General features: G+C 39.3%; 1 protein-coding gene across 1 annotated transcript in view; it reads right to left on the bottom strand.

The window, feature by feature from the left end:
* Positions 1-664: 664 nt before the first annotated feature.
* LOC149299859 (protocadherin-9-like) overlaps positions 665-18,028 on the bottom strand; it is an 851,540-nt gene continuing 834,176 nt past the window's right edge. Inside the window, exon 3 of the mRNA XM_089485932.1 lies at positions 665-1,038. Within this exon, the coding sequence (XP_089342058.1) occupies positions 665-1,038 (374 nt within the window). The remainder of the gene's footprint in view (positions 1,039-18,028) is intronic.

The following is an 18,028-nucleotide window of genomic DNA, read 5'->3' on the forward strand; positions in this document are numbered from 1 at the left end:
ACAGGTACACGGAAACACGTAACACTGAAATTAAAAAAAAATCTGATAAAACAACAAATTAAAATGCAATCTTGACAAAAAAGTATGCTACAATATAGATATATATATGTGGCCATAAAATACACAAGGTTGTTAGTAGTAACTTGTTTCTATTTACAGGTATTTGAACACTGATTGACTTACAAGTGTCCACTAACATTATTAATAGCACAATAGGTTTCGTCTTTAAAGATTTAGCTGGTTTGTTGTATGATATCAAGTATAAATGTCCCAGCACATATAATCAACATCAAGAGCACAAATCATCTAATTATATATGCTTTTCAACTACCGCAATCCACACAGAATTCTTTTCCCCTATAGCCATATAGTTAAAACATCTCCTGCAGTCTTTAGCAGCAGTCCAGGGTAAAGTAAAGATTTTTGAAACCAAAATGAAAAACTTGTTTTTAACTTGATTCACCAAAAAAACCCAAAAAACCCACATCTAGAAATATTGTATTCATAAGGAGTAGAACACCACGGTTTAATAGTTGTAAAACAAATGTATGCATATTTTTGTTATATGAAGCATAGTTCTAGAGGTCTACTCAGTACGTGAAGCTCTGACACACAATATTAGCAAATCTATTTTGGCTAAAGTCACTGGTCCGAAAACACATGTTTATAGTTGCTGCTCCTTTGGGCTATGCAAAGCACCTGAGACTTGCTTATAAGACTTTAAATTAGCCAAAGGAATGTCATTCATATGATTCCCACTACTAAAGTGTCCATCACTGCTTCCATATTGATTTCGGTCATTGAATTGATTTTTGTTGCTGTCTTCTTTCCAGGTTCTTGTCAATGTGTGCCCATTAACCAATTTGTCTTTTTTAAGCCAATCCTTTTGGGGTGCAAAAGTGGAAAGAGGTGATTTTGGCTGCTGGTATGAACCCAGACTTGGAGGCATCCAGCAATTATCAGAGTGACCCAGAACCAAGCATTCTTGAGTACACATTTCTGTAGCTTCTGCTAATCCTCTTGGTCCAAGAGGTCCATCTGTGACAAAGAGAGAAAAGACAAAAACAAAAGCATTAGTTATCGTTAAAGATGAAAGGACCTGTTCAATCGTATTAGGAAATATTTAACTGCTATTAAAAAAAAAGAAATATTGTAAGTAAACCTCTGTCTTTATCTAATACTTTTATCTCAATCTATGGCAGGATAGCTGTTCCTTTATTTGTGATTTATCTTCAGTATTGACTCCAACTCATTAGGCCTAATATCGGTCATGATGAAAATGCTGAGTTAATTATCTAAATAAGCTAAAATCTAAATTAATGGAAAATAAGGAAAGGAATATAGAAATGTTGACCTCCATACTACCACTCCCCTTTCTAAATACCTTATTCCCTCTAGAATATAAATTTGCGAGCCGGAATCCCTTTACCTAATCTATCTGTTTGCTTTAGTCTATCAGATGTATTGAATAAGATATATAAATTGTATAAGAACCGCTAGGCAATTTCCTGGCACTAATTTAAATAATAATAATAATAATAATAATAATGTGTTTAGAGTATGTTTTTTGGATTTATTGGATTTAATAACATAGCAGTGTAGGGATATCCAATGATTGTATCGTGTGTCTTGATGGTTCCTGATGTCTTAGTGACTGAAGCTTGCTATGCACTCAAGCCACAGATCTTATGTGGTAACAAATATAGATGATTAGACTAAAATCTAGTATTAGAAAGCAGACCCGAACTTCTGTAGGTTAATAAAAATGAACCCTAATTTCACTTAAGAAAATCAAATAAGTTTTTAATTAATGTATTTAGATGTGATGTGTTTTTATGTATTTGTGTTAACAGCTCAACGTTTCTTTATATTTTTTTAAAGATTGCTTTTTGTTATTGCGTTATAGCCTTGATCTCTTTCCTATGTAATTCCATTAACTTTGGATTCATGATTCATTCTGGCATATAAATTTGAATTGCTTTTTAAAAAATCTCCTTTGAAATGCAGGGTTGCTTTGAATAGATTTTTATAGCGTCACATCTTAATAAAACATTTATACATACTTTGCTTTCTGTATGGTTACTTAAAAGGAAATCTATTTAACCTTGGACATCTAAGTGCTGAAACAACTTTACTTCAATAAAATAAATAGAATGTCAATAATAATGCATTATAGAAATATAATAGACGTCGATGTGTTGATGTGTGTACCTTCAACACATGTTCCTGGAACATTTAAGTGGAAACGTTTATGAAATAGTTGCTTTGTGCTATTTCTTATAAAATTACTGGTACACATACCAAATATGTGACACATGGATTTTTTTCTTTAAAAAAACTTTTAGTGTGCTGTATATTACACGTTTCAGACAATGGGGTCTATTAATTAAACAGCAGTTTCTTGCACCAGCAGACTCATACATGCTAGACAAAAGTAAAACTTGCAAATTCACTACAGTCAACTCCCCAAAAATAAAAAAAAAAAGCTTGCAAACACTTTCATGCAGGATATGTGAGTGTATGTGAGCGCATGCAAGTTTCAAAAAGCAGGCTACTCGCAAATTTAGTAATTTGAGTGGTTCCTGCTTTTCTAAATACAAGTTAAACACTAGAGGGTTTTGAGGTCACTTGAGAGACCTGCCTCCCTGCTGCATTAAATAGAAAACATATAAATAAATATAAACAGAATGGGGATCATCATCATCGCTATATCACTACAAACAACTCTCTCCCTTTCCTCCAACTTGCAGTTGTATGTCCTTTTATACGGCCCCCTCTTCCATTGTTTTTTTTTTGTTTCTTTTGATTATTCTTCATATTTATTTTCATTTGACATGTATGCTCTGATCTTTATTGTTGTCAAGCCCAATATACTAGACACACACCTTAAATCCTTATCATACTTCATTGTGATAAACAATAGAATAACTCAGTTCTTTTCACCTAGCCGGATGCTCTTGAAAGTCTACAGTGGAAGCAATTTCATCCCCTTAGGACCTGAATTGTTTTTTGGTCATTTTTATCATATGTTTGATAAACAATGATTCCTCTTTTTCCATATTTGATGAACCCGGCACATTATTTTGTTCAGGAGAAGTAGGCCTTTCTTTTAAAATTATAGAAATACATAAAACACAATGATTATTACTGATAATAGATAAAATAAAACCCTATACTTAAATAGAAAAAAAAAATGTGTTTAACATTTCTTCTATACTGTAGGCTGTAAAATTAACCAATTTATGTTCAGAAACATCTCCTAATTACAATTATACTCCACAAACAAATATTTTTTTAAATATTATATATTTTATTCAAGAAGGCTATAGCTTTTCGTATTTTTAATACTATTGACTTACGAGTTTGGGGGTAGTGATTTTTTTCCAGGAGCCTGCATTGCACAGTATGTGCAATCTGCCAGCAGAGGGGGCAATTAGACATTCCTGCAAAAGTGTAGGAAGACCACATTAAGTCTCATCCTGTCCTCCATTGAATTTCTGGTGGTTGTCAGTAGACCAGAGCATTGTTACAAACAATTGGTCTTAAAGAAGCCAGGGATGCTTTGGTAGCATCAGGGAGATGTCCCTGCTACTGTAACAAAGTCAGGACATACCAATACATCATGATGGATCATGCATCCTAAGGGGTGCAAACACTTTAATAATTAGCCCAGTGTGGTGTTTGAGCATGGAAAGGAATCCAAAATATCACTTGACTGACAACAATGACAGCCTCCAGGACTGCAGATAAAGAAAGACCTTTGGAGAAAGTGAGATAACACTTCTTCTTTGTGAATGATAACCTCGTATACCGTGTTTTATGCTCATGGGGAAAAATATTTTTGCCATTGGACTTCTCCTCTAACTAGATCTCCTCATTTTATTGATGCCACATCGGCAAAGTCTTTAGTGTAATGTGTTAACATTACAACTTCTCAGTGAAATTGACAGAAAATATAATCATCTGTATGAAGACATATTAAACGGTAATAAGGACAAAATTTACTGAACGGTATTCAAAGCTCATATAAGTCAGTATTTCAAATACTGTTGCCAATACCATATATTAATAAAGAGAACTTCAACTGTACTAAAACTTTATTACTTTTATTAGTATCAGGTCTTTGTCATATTATATATAAAGGTACATGTACTGTTTTTCTTTTTAGAAAATGTTAGTGCTAAGCAAACTAATGCCTCTTTGAAAACATCCAATTTTCTATTCCTCTGACAGTTTCAGATGTTGCCAACTACTACTGTTCTCTGTGCTTAATGAACAGTCAAATTTCAATGCTCCCTCTTAATAACAATGTTCTGACATTTCATGGATTTTTAAGCACTTTTGAAAAGTACAATGAACTTCAAAGGCAGGACAGAGAAGTCAGGTACCTATATTCTATGAAGCTCACAGCAGCTGGACCTTTTAATGAGGAATAATTAATTCAAGTAAGGGCTGGCAAGAGGACAATCCCCCAAAGAGTGGCCACCAGGATGTCTAGAGTAAGAAGGGTTTTAGGTGTACTTTACTTTTATAGATTTCATACAATCTCTTTGTGTACATGTGGACAGGACAGTGCACACAGAAAGTGTTCTTTGACAGTTGTAATTAAGGTTGCTTTATTACTGGGCGACTTGGTTTGATTTGTCTACTGTCTGAATGTTGCTGTTGATTTCAGTGGGGACACTTTCCTGCCGCTGATTGGCTGCTTCATGCTGCCACAATGTAATCATCTTGGGGTTTTTTTTTCTCTATGATATCACAGTAATGTATAGGGAAGTATTTTTAACATGACCTGGCGTGAGAGCTAAAAAAAATAATACAGTACTTAACAAACACTACCAAGGATAAAAAGGGACTGTGTTGTAAAGCAAAGAGGACAAAACATATGTTTGAAGCTCCTGTTTGAATTTTTTAATTATACTAGAATGTTTTTTAAATGACTGGATGATACTACATTGTTACATATATGACTTTATAAACAATGTAGACAGTGTTCAAATTTTTTGGGCTTCCAGGGATCACATGGCAAATAAATAACTATTTACAATGGTTTTTTTTTCGTTCTAGCTAGCGCTAAGAAATAATTTATAAAAAAAGTAATAAAAAATTTTTTATCCACTTGAATTTAAATTAAAAAAAAACTTTTTTGACCATTCTCCACACTACCAACAGAACTTTGTACCACAGTGTTATAGTTACAGTATGGGCAAGTAAAATTTAAAACAAGAACATTATTTTAATAATTTAAAATACTTGAAAACAGAATATTATTATTATTATTATTATATTTTATTTATATAACACTTCGTAACACTTCTTACAATACATATATTCAAGGGGTATGACAAAACTAGAATTGGCAGACTAAGACAAACCGATATATTAGATGGACAGAGCCCTGCCCGCAAGCTTACAATCTATAGATTATAATAAGACACTATTGATGACACTATTATTGGTATACAGTATACAAGTACTACTACTATTATTATTTATTGTTTTATATAGTGCCATCAAATTCTGTAGCGCTGTACAATCTACTACTACTATTATTATTATTATTATTATTATTATTATGAGTCCCACCATGAAAATGTTGTTAGAAAAGGTGGACATCATTGCGGTTTTAAACTAATTTTTGTACCACTCTAATTAAAGTTAACAGTTGGCAAGCCATTGAAAGTTAGATTGTATCCAGATCTTTAATGTATATTAAAGCCTTATTTTGCTAATGAGTTATAGGAACTTGAAGTGTAAATCTATTTAATAAATATGAAGAAATGAGCTCTTTACATTTCATCTGAGATTTATGTATAATAAATCTGGTGTCGATATTTTTAAGAACTGAAAGAGATAAAGATAATCATAAATTGTAGATTAAAAAGGATGATGTCGTCAAATGTTAAATAAATAGATAACATACCCAGGATTTGGCTTCTAGAAATTGATAAATCAACAAAATGCTTGATTCTGACTGCAAACTATATATTAGCCTTCGGCAAAGTTTGTTCAAGTTCAGGAAGACAGAAACACATCAGAAACCTTTCTCAATTGAACCTACATGGTAATCAGCATGTAATAATTTTCAGTAATGTGTCAAGGTAGAATTGTCTTTAAACAATTCTGGTTGATACTGGATTTGTGTCTATTTGCAAAGCAAATTGGGATATCAAGTAATAACATTCAGATATTGTTCACACAAGAATCCCTGAATCTGTAATGTTACATAGGGAGGTCTTTGAATGGGTAACTCTTCTCTGCACTGGGATTTGTACATTGAGTCTTGCATGGTTTCAAGTTAATTTCATGAGGGACTTTCTAATTACTGAGTTTAGGTAATAAGTAGACTTGGGCACCAGGGGGCTCTTCGTGTTCGTCTTCGTGCTCGTCTTCGGGGGGGAAAAAGCCTTCGTATTCCGCGAATATTCGCCCGTTCCTGTCTTCTCTTCGGGCGAATATTCGCGGACATTCTTCGTGCTCGTTTAATCTTCGTTTCCTTCCCGGTTGCCTTGCAGGGGTTAATACGGGGTTAACAACACATCGGTGCAGCAGCAGCTGCCGTGAAGGAACGTGTGTGCAACTCTATTGGTCGTTTCGGCAGGGGGCTGGTCTGGCATCAACTAGTGAATTGCAGAACGCACTTCATTCGTTGATGGCAGGCCAGCCCCCTGCCGAAACGACCAATAGAGTTGCACACACGTACTGAGGTGTACTGTACACAAAATGACCTAGAGACAAATGCTCCAAGGAACTTGGCCTCCGTTTATCATACACAATCACACATCCATAGATGTTTAATAAAAGAATAGGGATTATTTTACATTTTTAAATTGATTTTGGACCACTTGTAATACATGCCTAACATTTGCTACCTATTTACAACAGGACTGGAAAAAAGCAGGACTGTCCACCAAAATCTTGGGTGTGTTGGCAGGTATGCGGATGGAAAAATGTTGGACAAGAACTAAAAAATAGCTTAGGGTTAATGTACGGTTATGTTTAAGATTAGTAGCAGTGCACTGCTTTGGTTAAAGATGTATTATGTCTAAATAATAATTTAATTTTAATGGGTTTTAAAAAAAAAATAGGGGTTTATTTAAATGTATTTTAAAGTTAGATTTATTATTTAGTACTTTATTATATTTATTTAATGTTTATACTAGTGCTACCTACCGAGCTATAACTACCAACGTGTATTTGCATACCTAGTTTAGCTAAATTAGATGGGACAGGACTGGAAAAAAGCAGGACTGTCCCTGAAAAAGTTGGGTCTGTTGGCAGGTATGTGGATGGAAAAATGTTATAGTATGAAGTGTGAGTTATAGCGTTAATGCTAGTGAGTGTAGAAATGAAGGCCAGGACAAATAACAAGAGGAAAGGTCCTTGTGATTTTTGCATTGTACGTGTATGTGTTATGTGTGTTATGTGTGTTGTCACTTGTCACTGTGTTATATGTGTTATGTGTGTTATGTGTTATGTCACTGTGTTATTTGTGTTATTGTGTGTGTTATGTTTGGTTGGTTGTGTATCAGAAGGAAAATAATGAAATGGAAATGGAAAAGGAAATGGGAAAGGCGAATGAGTGGGCAATTGGTGACCCACTCACCTGTTTCACCCCAGAGCAAAGCATCCAAACACTGTCAGTCCTAGACGTTTGGCAGCGGACTTCCAGAGCTCAGACACAAGGCCCTAGAGTAAGCTGGCCACTCCGGCGGAGGTAGCAGGCGTTGCCACACCGCAAACAGACGCAGCCAGGGGGGAGAAACTGCCCTTACCATTAGGGACATTTGAGGCATGACACTAGCCAGGTAGCGAACTGGCATCGAAGAGACGCTGGCACCACCACCAGCAGCAGCAGCAGAATTGGGAAAGGCGAATGAGTGGGCAATTGGCGACCCACTCACCTGTTTCACCCCAGGGCAAAGCACCCAAACACTGTCAGTCCTAGACGTTTGGCAGCGGACTTCCAGAGCTCAGACACAAGGCCCTAGCGTAAGCTGGCCACTCCGGCGGAGGAAGCAGGCGTTGCCACACCGCAAACAGACGCAGCCAGAGGGGAGAAGCTGCCCTTACCACTAGGGACATTTTGGGCATGACTCTAGCCAGGAAGCGAACTGGCAGAGAAGAGATGCTGGCACCACCACCACCAGCAGCAGCATTGAAAAATGGGAAAGGCGAATGAGTGGGCAATTGGCGACCCACTCACCTGTTTCACCTCAGGGCAAAGCACCCAAACACTGTCAGTCCTAGACGTTTGGCAGCGGACTTCCAGAGCTCAGACACAAGGCCCTAGCGTAAGCTGGCCACTCCGGCGGAGGTAGCAGGCGTTGCCACACCGCAGACAGAGGCAGCCAGGGGGGAGAAACTGTCCTTACCATTAGGGACATTTGAGGCATGACACTAGCCAGGAAGCGAACTGGCATCGAAGAGACGCTGGCACCACCACCAGCAGCAGCAGCAGCAGCAGAATTGGGAAAGGCGAATGAGTGGGCAATTGGCGACCCACTCACCTGTTTCACCCCAGGGCAAAGCACCCAAACACTGTCAGTCCTAGACGTTTGGCAGCAGACTTCCAGAGCTCAGACACTAGGCCCTAGCGTAAGCTGGCCACTCCGGCGGAGGTAGCAGGCGTTGCCACACCGCAAACAGACGCAGCCAGGGGGGAGAAACTGCCCCATTTAAGGCATGACACTAGCCAGGAAGCGAACTGGCAGAGAAGAGACGCTGGCACCACCACCAGCAGCAGCAGCAGCAGCAGAATTGGGTAAGGCGAATGAGTGGGCAATTGGCGACCCGCTCACCTGTTCCACCCCAGAGCAAAGCATCCAAACACTGTCAGTCCTAGACGTTTGGCAGCAGACTTCCAGAGCTCAGACACTAGGCCCTAGCGTAAGCTGGCTACATTGGCGGAGGTAGCAGGCGTTGCCACACCGCAGCAAGTGCAACCAGGGGGGGAGAAACTACCCTCTCCATTAGGGACATTTAAGGCATGACACTAGCCAGGAAGCGAACTGGCAGAGAAGAGACGCTGGCACCACCACCACCAGCAGCAGCAGCAGCAGCAGCATTAGCATTGGAAAAGGCGAATGAGTGGGCAATTGACGACCCGCTCACCTGTTTCACCCCAGGGCAAAGCATCCAAAGACTGTCAGTCCTTGGCGTTTGGGAGCAGACTTCCAGAACTCAGACACTAGGCCCTAGCGTAAATTGGCTACACCGGCGGAGGTAGCAGGCATTGCCACACCGCAGCAAGTGCAACCAGGGGGAGAAACTACCCTCTCCATTAGGGACATTTGAGGCATGATTTCAGCCAGGAAGCGAACTGGCAAAAGATGCTGGCACCACCACCAGCAGCACCGTTGGAAAAGGAAAAAGGTGAATGAGTGGGCAATTGACGACCCGCTCACCTGTTTCACCCCAGGGCAAAGCATGAAAGTCTGTCAGTCCATGGCGTTTGGGAGCAGACTTCCAGAACTCAGACACTAGGCCCTAGCGTAAATTGGCTACACCGGCAGAGGTAGCAGACGTTGCCACACCGCAAACACGTGCAACCAGGGGGAGAAACTACCTTAAACATTACAGATAAAAAAAATTAACTTTCCAAGCTAAGAGCTGGGTAACCCAACTTGGGCAGATTGAATTTAAGGAAGGCAATCTGCTCCATCAGATGAGGTGCCATGCGTGAGCGCTGTGGACTCAGTATGTTTCCAGTCATAGAAAACACGCGCTCACTTTGAACAGTGGTTGGCGGACATGATAGTAGCTGCTGCGCAACCCATGAGAGTGCAGGCCACACACTCTTCTTTTCATCCCAGTAGCTAAGAGGATCAACATTAGGCGCAGAAGGAACTTCACAGAGGTAAAGTTTGACCATTTCAGCAGCACTACTCTCCTTTCTGCTGCTAGCTCTGTCAGATGGTCCAACTATACTCCCAAGTGCCTCTTCCCAAAACGCAGCTGCTCCACTCAGCTGTGTTGTGCTGCTTGTGGCACTGCTGCTGATGCTGCTGCTAGGAGTAGCAGACCACATCATCTCTTCCTCCTCCTGCACCTCTCCCTCCTCGGACAGCATTCCCATTTTACGCTGCCAGTCACGCACCTTGTTGACCAATTGCTCCCGGTAGCTACTGAGAACATTAAATTTCAAAGCTAGCTTTCCCTTAATTCTTGGATCGCAAAGGCACGCTAGCATCATTTCGGGACTCTCTTCCATTCGTTTGCGAAGGTGTACTTTTAGCAGATCCTTCAGCTTCCTGACTATGGCTGCTATGTCAGGATGTAGAGTGCCACCTTGAACAGCCTCACGGTTTCCAAGGAACACATCCATCTTGCTGCCTAGATGGGAGAACACTGGGATTACCTGGGCCAGACTGGCAGTGTTTGAGCTTAAATTTTCTGTGGCATCCCTGAATGGTTTAAGGACTGCCACTAGCTGGGCGATCACTGTCCAATCCTCCCTATTCAATGGAGAGGTAATCCCAATATTGTGCTCTGAGGCAAGATTATGGATTGCCCTCTGCTGCTCCAAAATCCTCTCGAGCATGTCTAACGTGGAGTTCCACCGTGTACTGACATCCTGACGTAGGCAGTGTACGGGAAGACCTGACCTCTCTTGCTCTTCCCTCAAAAGTTGGCTAGCCTTTCACACTATGGTGAAAGTGCCCAGCGATCTTTCTGCAGCGGGACAGAACTACTGCTGCCACATTAGTTCCTTCTGACATTGCTGCCTTCACTACAAGATGGATGATGTGGGCTGCACAGCGCACACCAACAATATGACCATCTCGCAGCGCTTTCACCATATTGGCACCTCCGTCAGTTACCACAAAACCAACTTCAACATTGGTGCCCGCCTCTGCTCCCACCCAAAGGCTAAACATTTTCCTCATCGCATGCAGAATGTTTTGGGAAGTGTGCTTTTCATCCATCACTTCTGCATGGAGAAGGAAAGATCGGTAGCCTGCTGCAGCAGCTTCCTTAGACACACCGGGCTGCCACCAGTGTGCTGTCAAAGAAAGAAAGGCATGCTGGCCGCTAGGTGCACTCCACAAATCTGTAGTGAAATGAACAGACTGACCAGCAGCCTTGGAAAGCTCCTCTTTCACTGCTGCAACACAGGACCGATACAATGAGGGGACAATGTTCCTGCTGAAAGTGGAACGTGACGGAACTGTATATTGTGGAGCCACAGCCGCCATCAATTGTTTGAAAGGCTCCCCTTCGATCATAGAGAAGGATGCCCCTCCAACAGCAATGAACTGACCAATCAGTCGCGTTACTTTATTGGCCTGCTGTTTGGGCATTGACCTTTTGGATTGGAATGCCACAAATTGTTCCAGGGTGGGCTGGACATGCAGTGCTCCAACCTGCCTTGGTCTCTGGCTGCCAGCACTAGTTGCTGCTGCTGCTGCTGCTGCTGCTGCTATTGGCTCAGAAGAAGAAGCTGTTGGGGTTTTTCCACGGCCACCAGCTATGCTGCCTGCACTAAGTTTTCCCTCTGCATCTTTCCCCAATAGCACAGCGTTGTGTTGAGTGCTGAGGTGATGCTTCATGCTAGCACTGGTAAAATGGCCAGACACTTTCCCTCTGCTTATTAGCTTCCCACAATGTTTGCACTTTCCATAGCGCCCTTCTTCAACATTTTCAAAGTGCTCCCAAATTGGGGCGCGCATAGCCTTGGAATGTGCCTTGGGTGCTGCTCCTACTGCTCGGGGTGGATGAACAGAGGCAGAACTAGTGGTGGTGGGACTGGTGGTAACAGTACTGGCCATAGTGGGACTGCTAATTGCTTTAGATTTGCTAGGTTTTGCTGCTGCTGCTGGTGGTGGTGGTGGTGGTGATGATCGTAGCGGAGAAGGTGGAGGCTCAGGGGAAAATTGTGCACTAGTCATTTGGACACTGCTCCCTGAGGAATCTGATTCCTGACCACTCATCTCCTCTACTTCCTCTGGCTCATAGTCTAGCTCTTCATTAGCCAGATCGAATGGAATTCCTGTTAGGCTGGAGCTAAGACTGATATCGTCGTGAGACTCGTGACTAGTAGTAGTGCGAGCAGGAAGAATAGACTCTGCACTTGGCCTCTCAGTCTCAGGCTCCTCTGCTACCTCGCTAGGTGGAGTTCCACTATGTGTAGCCCTCTCTCTAACTGTCTTTACAAAAATTTTGTAAGGACTTGGTGGCTTGCTAGAGGTACTAGGAGGACATGGCGTGGCGGTACCAGTGGGAACAGTAGGCGCAGCACTAGTGGTGGTAGAGGCGGTAGAGGTGGGGGTGGTGGTGGTGGTGGTTTTCCCTACAAAGGAATGAGATCGCTTTGGTTTGGGACCCCTCTGAGTCTTGCTGCTAATTTGGCTCTGCTTGGTACCTTGCATGCTGCTGGTGGATGGGGAAGATGCTGCTTGGGGCAAAAGGCACTTCTTTTTAGTCACTGGGCTGGTACTACTTGTGCTACCCTTTAACTTTGAACGTGCTTCTGGTGCTTTAGGCTTTCCGTAAAAAACCATAGAGCTTGTGGGCCTAGCCGCACTACTACTGCCTGCTTTTGGTGCCTTTCCTTTACTTGATGATCCTTCAAGCAATGCTTCCCCAAATGATAAGCGAGAGCTTGGCCTACTTGGCCGACTAGACTGACGCAAAGGCTGCATCTTAGAACTGGTGGTGGTGCTGGTGGTGGTGCTGGTGGTGGCGGTGGTAGATGGAGCTTGTCCCTCCTTAGTCCCAAAAGGAGGATCCATTTCAAATTTTGTGTTGTGTGTGTAGTGTAGTGTAGTGTTTAAAAAACTATAAAAAAAATAAAAAAAAATAAAAATAAAAAAAAAGGAAAAACGAATTAAAGACAAAAAATTAGAGGAAGTTCTCTTCAGTGCTACTGCTTAAAAAGTAAACCTATGCACTACTGCACTGTGCTGTGTGCAATCTGCCAAAGTGCTAAAGTTATTTAAATTATTAACTCAAGATTAACTATTTAATAACTAGCAGTATTTTATTTTTAATTTGAATTTACACGGGCCTAAGAGATTAGCCTACTACTATGCTAGCCTAAAGCTATATTTCCTTACTATAAATCTACCTCTAGGCAGACGCTCTCAAACCCACTAAGCTAAAGTGAGGTTAAATCAGATTCAGTATATGATTTATTAATTAATATTAAGTTATATAATATTAATAGATTAGAAATAATTTACTTATATATTATGTATTATAGATAGAAGAATATAGATTATGAATTAGAATTTAGAATTAGAATTACTTATATTATAGATTATGAATTAGAATTTATATTGTTATATATTATTTATAATATATTATAGATTAAGATTAAAGAAGATTAGAATTATTTTAGTACTACAGCTAGTAGCTTGAAGCTTTGCTTAGTACAGCTCGTCACAGTCAATTTTTCTTGAAAAGAATTAGAAATAAAATAAAATGTCACAGCAAAACAGTTAGCTTCACTGCTGGCTGCACTCACTAGCCCAACAAGTTCACTTCACTGATGGACTGAGGTGAGCAAAACACTAAGGGTACTTTTAATAAAATTGAAATAAAATGTAAAATAAATGAGAAAATCTTTGCAAAACAGTTAACGTCACTGCTTGCTGATCAAAAAAAAACACAGCACTTATGCGGCTGCACTCACTAGCCCAACAAGTTCACTTCACTGATGGACTGAGGTGAGCAAAACAAATGAAATAAAATGAAAGATTAATTAAGAAAAATTGACTTGGTCTCTTGCTGTTGCTAAAACAAAGCACAAACTATAGAGCTGCAGCACCAGTACTAATAAGATTAGCTGAACTATACGCTAGTAGTAATTATTTAATATTATTACTTTTATTTATAGCTAATTTAATTAACTATTAAGACAAGAAAGAATTATAGAATTATTGATATTACTGATTTTAGATTAGACACTAGTAGATGTCTTGAATGTCTACAGTACACTCTACACTAGTATACTATTACTAACTATAACTGACAAATATATATATAATTTTATAATGAATTCAATTATTAATTATATTAATTAATATTACTGATTTTAAATTAGACACTAGTAGATGAATGTCTACAGTACACTCTACACTAGTATACTATAGAATATATATATATATATGACTGACAAATATATATATATATAATAATGAACTATTAAATTATAGATTCTATTAAATTATTATTTATAAATTCTATTTAATTTATTTAAGCAGGACAGGCAATAGGCACTAGTGCCAGCCCAGGGCAAGGGCACCCCAGTGCCACTGAGGCACTGGGTGCACTGTCAACTCAACAGCACTTACACTACAGTTGATGACAAATTAAATAAAAAAAATTAAATTAATCAAATTATTATTATTAATTATATTAAGTAGCACTGAAGTGAGGATGAAGTACACTGTGAGAAATGGCAGGCTAAGGCTTACCAGTCTCACACAGAACAGAACAATCTCTCTCTGTAACGCTCGGATGCAGCACAGCAGTGTTGCCAAAGCAGTCACAGCGAAAAATGAATGGATCTCTCAGGCAAGCTCTGGTCTTATAAAGGCGCCTTCAGAATTCAAAAAACAGCAGCACAGGCATTGGACGAGACCCTTAGCGTGACGTCACAAGAGTGAGCTGATTGGACAGACGAGATCAGCTCACTCCTGTTTGAAATTTTGGAGGCTGCGCGGCAAAAACGAAGACGATCACGAAGAATCTTCGATTCTTCGTGGTTGTGAGTCTTCGTCTTCTCCTACGTTTTGCCGGCACTGTATTCTCTTCGGCGTGTCTTCGGAACGAACAAAAAAACGGCCTCTTCGTGCTCGTTTTCATGTTCGCGCGAAGACGAATGCGCAAGTCTAGTAATAAGGGCACAATCATCACTAACAGGTGTACAAAATCAAGCACATAGGCAGCTATCTCCATAGACAATCATTGGCAGTAGAAAATGTCATACTGAAGAGCTCAGTGACTTGGCATAGGATGTCACATTTGCTACAACTCAGTTGTGAAATGTCTGCCAGTCTTCTATAGCATCACACACTGTGTGTCAGGAGCTTCGCAGCTGCACACAAGCCAAAGATCACTATCTGCAATGTTAGGTGGTCTAAAGCACACCACTACTGGAATCTGGAGCAGTGGACACTTGTTCTCTGGAGTTATAAATCACTTTACACTGTAAGTCTGACAGACGAATCTGAGTTTGGCAGTTGCCTGGAATGCAACTTTGTGGCACCATTTTGGAGAAAGCTCTCATTCAATGGTCACTTTGCCTGCGTGCACAAACCAAGGTCTGTGAAGATATGTACATGGTTTAAAGACGTAACCCCACTGGAGACCTTTGGGATGATTTGAAGCGTTGATTGCAAGCTGACTCAACATCAGTGCCCAAATTCAGAAATGCTTTTTAGGTTGAATGGGCACAAATTCCTACAGACCACTCCACAATGTTGTGAAAAAGCTTCCCAGAAGATTGGATGCTGGTATAGAGGCAAAGGTATGATGGTCAGGTGTCCATATACTTTTGGCCATATACTGTACATTCAGGTATTGGTCAGGACAACTGAAATGTAAATGTTAGGTCCATAATATCCACAGGGGCATTAGTTGGTATATGAAGCAGTGTTATATAATTTAATTTGTCTTTTACTATCTACCTCTGTGTTTTTATAAAAATATATAACAAATAATGAACAGATAACGAAAATCTATAAAAGCTGCTTACAAAGTTACCCTGCAGATAAATATCACCTCCGAATAGGAAATGCAAAACATTAGTCTGGAACATAGGGTGTGAGGGAGTAGCCTTACAAACCCTAATAGATAATCCTTCCCCCTTTGCACATAAATATAGAATATATAAACATTACCCTTTAAAGTCACTATTTTAAAAACATGTACAACAATATATAGTGTAAGTCTTGTGAAGATGCTCAGCAAGTTAAGACAATAACAGCATTAATTGGAAGACTGATGGTTGAAGAATTTTTATATACAGATGACACATGAGTGAGCAATTAAAAGTGAAATAGATAATTACAAAGTTATATTACCTCAAAAATTACTGAATCATTTCCTCAAATCTAGTATAACTCTTTTGGGTAGCAAATATCAACCCATAAGTACACTCAAGAACATTATACCTATTTAATGTCAAACTTTTCCCATCAGCTTTGTCCTAATCATCTGTCCACTGAGATAGTTAGTTACCAAGAATTCAACATTTGAGGAAGAAACTGTTCCAAAAATGTACTTATGCAGAAATTAACAATTTTATTCTGGAAGATTATTATGCTTGTAATGAACGTGTTCATTTATTAAGCAGCAAGTTCAGCAGCACTGAGTTGCCTAAAGTAACCCTGACATTTATATTCTCTTTAATGAATCCAGTGTAATTAACTGAAATGTTAAAATACTTTCTTGTTGGACAAAATTTTGAGAAAAAAATCCTAATGTCAAGATTGAAAGAAAAAGAGTCAAAAACATTACAGAAATAGCACATATAAGTCTGTAATTTATTTTCACTTCAATGTACTCAAAGTAATGATATTGAAAAGGCATAATTTTGATGATTACTTACAATTTCACTGTTCTTTTAGTAGATATATAGTGCTGCACTGTTTAATTATTTGTAGGGGTCTTTTTCAACCCTGAAAAATGAAGCCAGTAAACTCTTACTGTTTCACACTGATGGTGACATATTTGATTAACTAAGCTGAGATACAATCTTCTGTATAAGTCTCTACCTCAGCATGTCCTGCTGTAAAACACAGCACCCAGCAAAAGTATATGCACATACTGCATATTTAACTGGCTACATCAGGGATTTACTCATTCTTCTTTTGAGTTCTAACACTCATAAAAATGTTTTCATACTACAGCTGTTTCCCCTCGGGTGTCTATTTTGCTAATGGTATGTATGTTCAACTGTTCTCCATTTAGTGCCTAAACAATTGAAAGTTCTCAGTTGGAACTTTATCAACTACACACATCCATTAACTCTTTTTAATGCAAGAAGGCGCGTGGCTCAATAGTTATTTAAAATGAAGGTATTTAAAATGAATCAGAAGATTATGAATAAGTATGAATCATTTTAAAATGACATTTAATTCACTACAGACAATTAATAACTAAAGTAATGTTTTTGTCTTAAATCAAAGTTTTTCACATGAAAAGGTTACAACATTGAAAAGTATTTTTACTAATGCTCAAAATTAACTAATATTAATTCTTAGAAGACAGATTACATAAATAAGCATAAGAAATACACATAACAAAAGTTATAGTGGGGTAAAAGTGATGGAAAACCCTTACACTTAAATTAAGGTGGTAGCAGAAGCATTATTAAACACTAATCTATACCCAACAGACAAGCGAGAAGGCTTGTTTTTCCCACAAGGGTATGCAAATAAGGTTAATTTAAGTTTGTTAATATACTACTGAAGCCATCATAGTAGAAAAGGAGGTTTATCAGCTTCTCCTTGTGGAGTGTTCCATGTTTGACCCTGAGTCTATGATGTAGATTTTCCTTATCTGGGTCTCCATTACACTTTCTGCCTTCACAGGACAGGGGAGAGGCAGTTGGTCATACCCATCCCATCTGCTTCCCACATAGCTCCTAACCCCCTAAAGGGTGTCACTTTTAACGAAAAAAAGGTAATGTAATTTATCTTTTTTTTTTAATTTTTTCAGCCCATGGACATGACATTTTTAAAGGGTTCTTTCATTTGTTTACACTAAAACATTGATTGTTCCAAGGTGGTGGACGATGCTTTTTTCTTCCAAAGGCCACTAAAATCCTACCTATAAATAATAATAAATGCTTAAAGTGAGTAGCATCACAGTCTAGCCTCTAACTTCCATTATTCCGTTTGGAATGCATTTGCATGCACCAGGACATTCAAAGCCTTTACAGAAATAAAATCATCTGACCATGTTTTGTGAAGATGATATATGTTGGAATTTTGTAATGCTCTAGACAATGCATTTCATCAACAGAGGTAACAGAGAAAGGTTTTCTCTCATTTTATCTCAAAGGGCAACATTCAGC

Source organism: Sceloporus occidentalis, unplaced genomic scaffold (assembly GCF_023333645.1).
Source record: "Sceloporus occidentalis isolate IW3139 unplaced genomic scaffold, rSceOcc1.0.p SCAF_27, whole genome shotgun sequence".
NCBI lineage: Eukaryota > Metazoa > Chordata > Lepidosauria > Squamata > Phrynosomatidae > Sceloporus > Sceloporus occidentalis.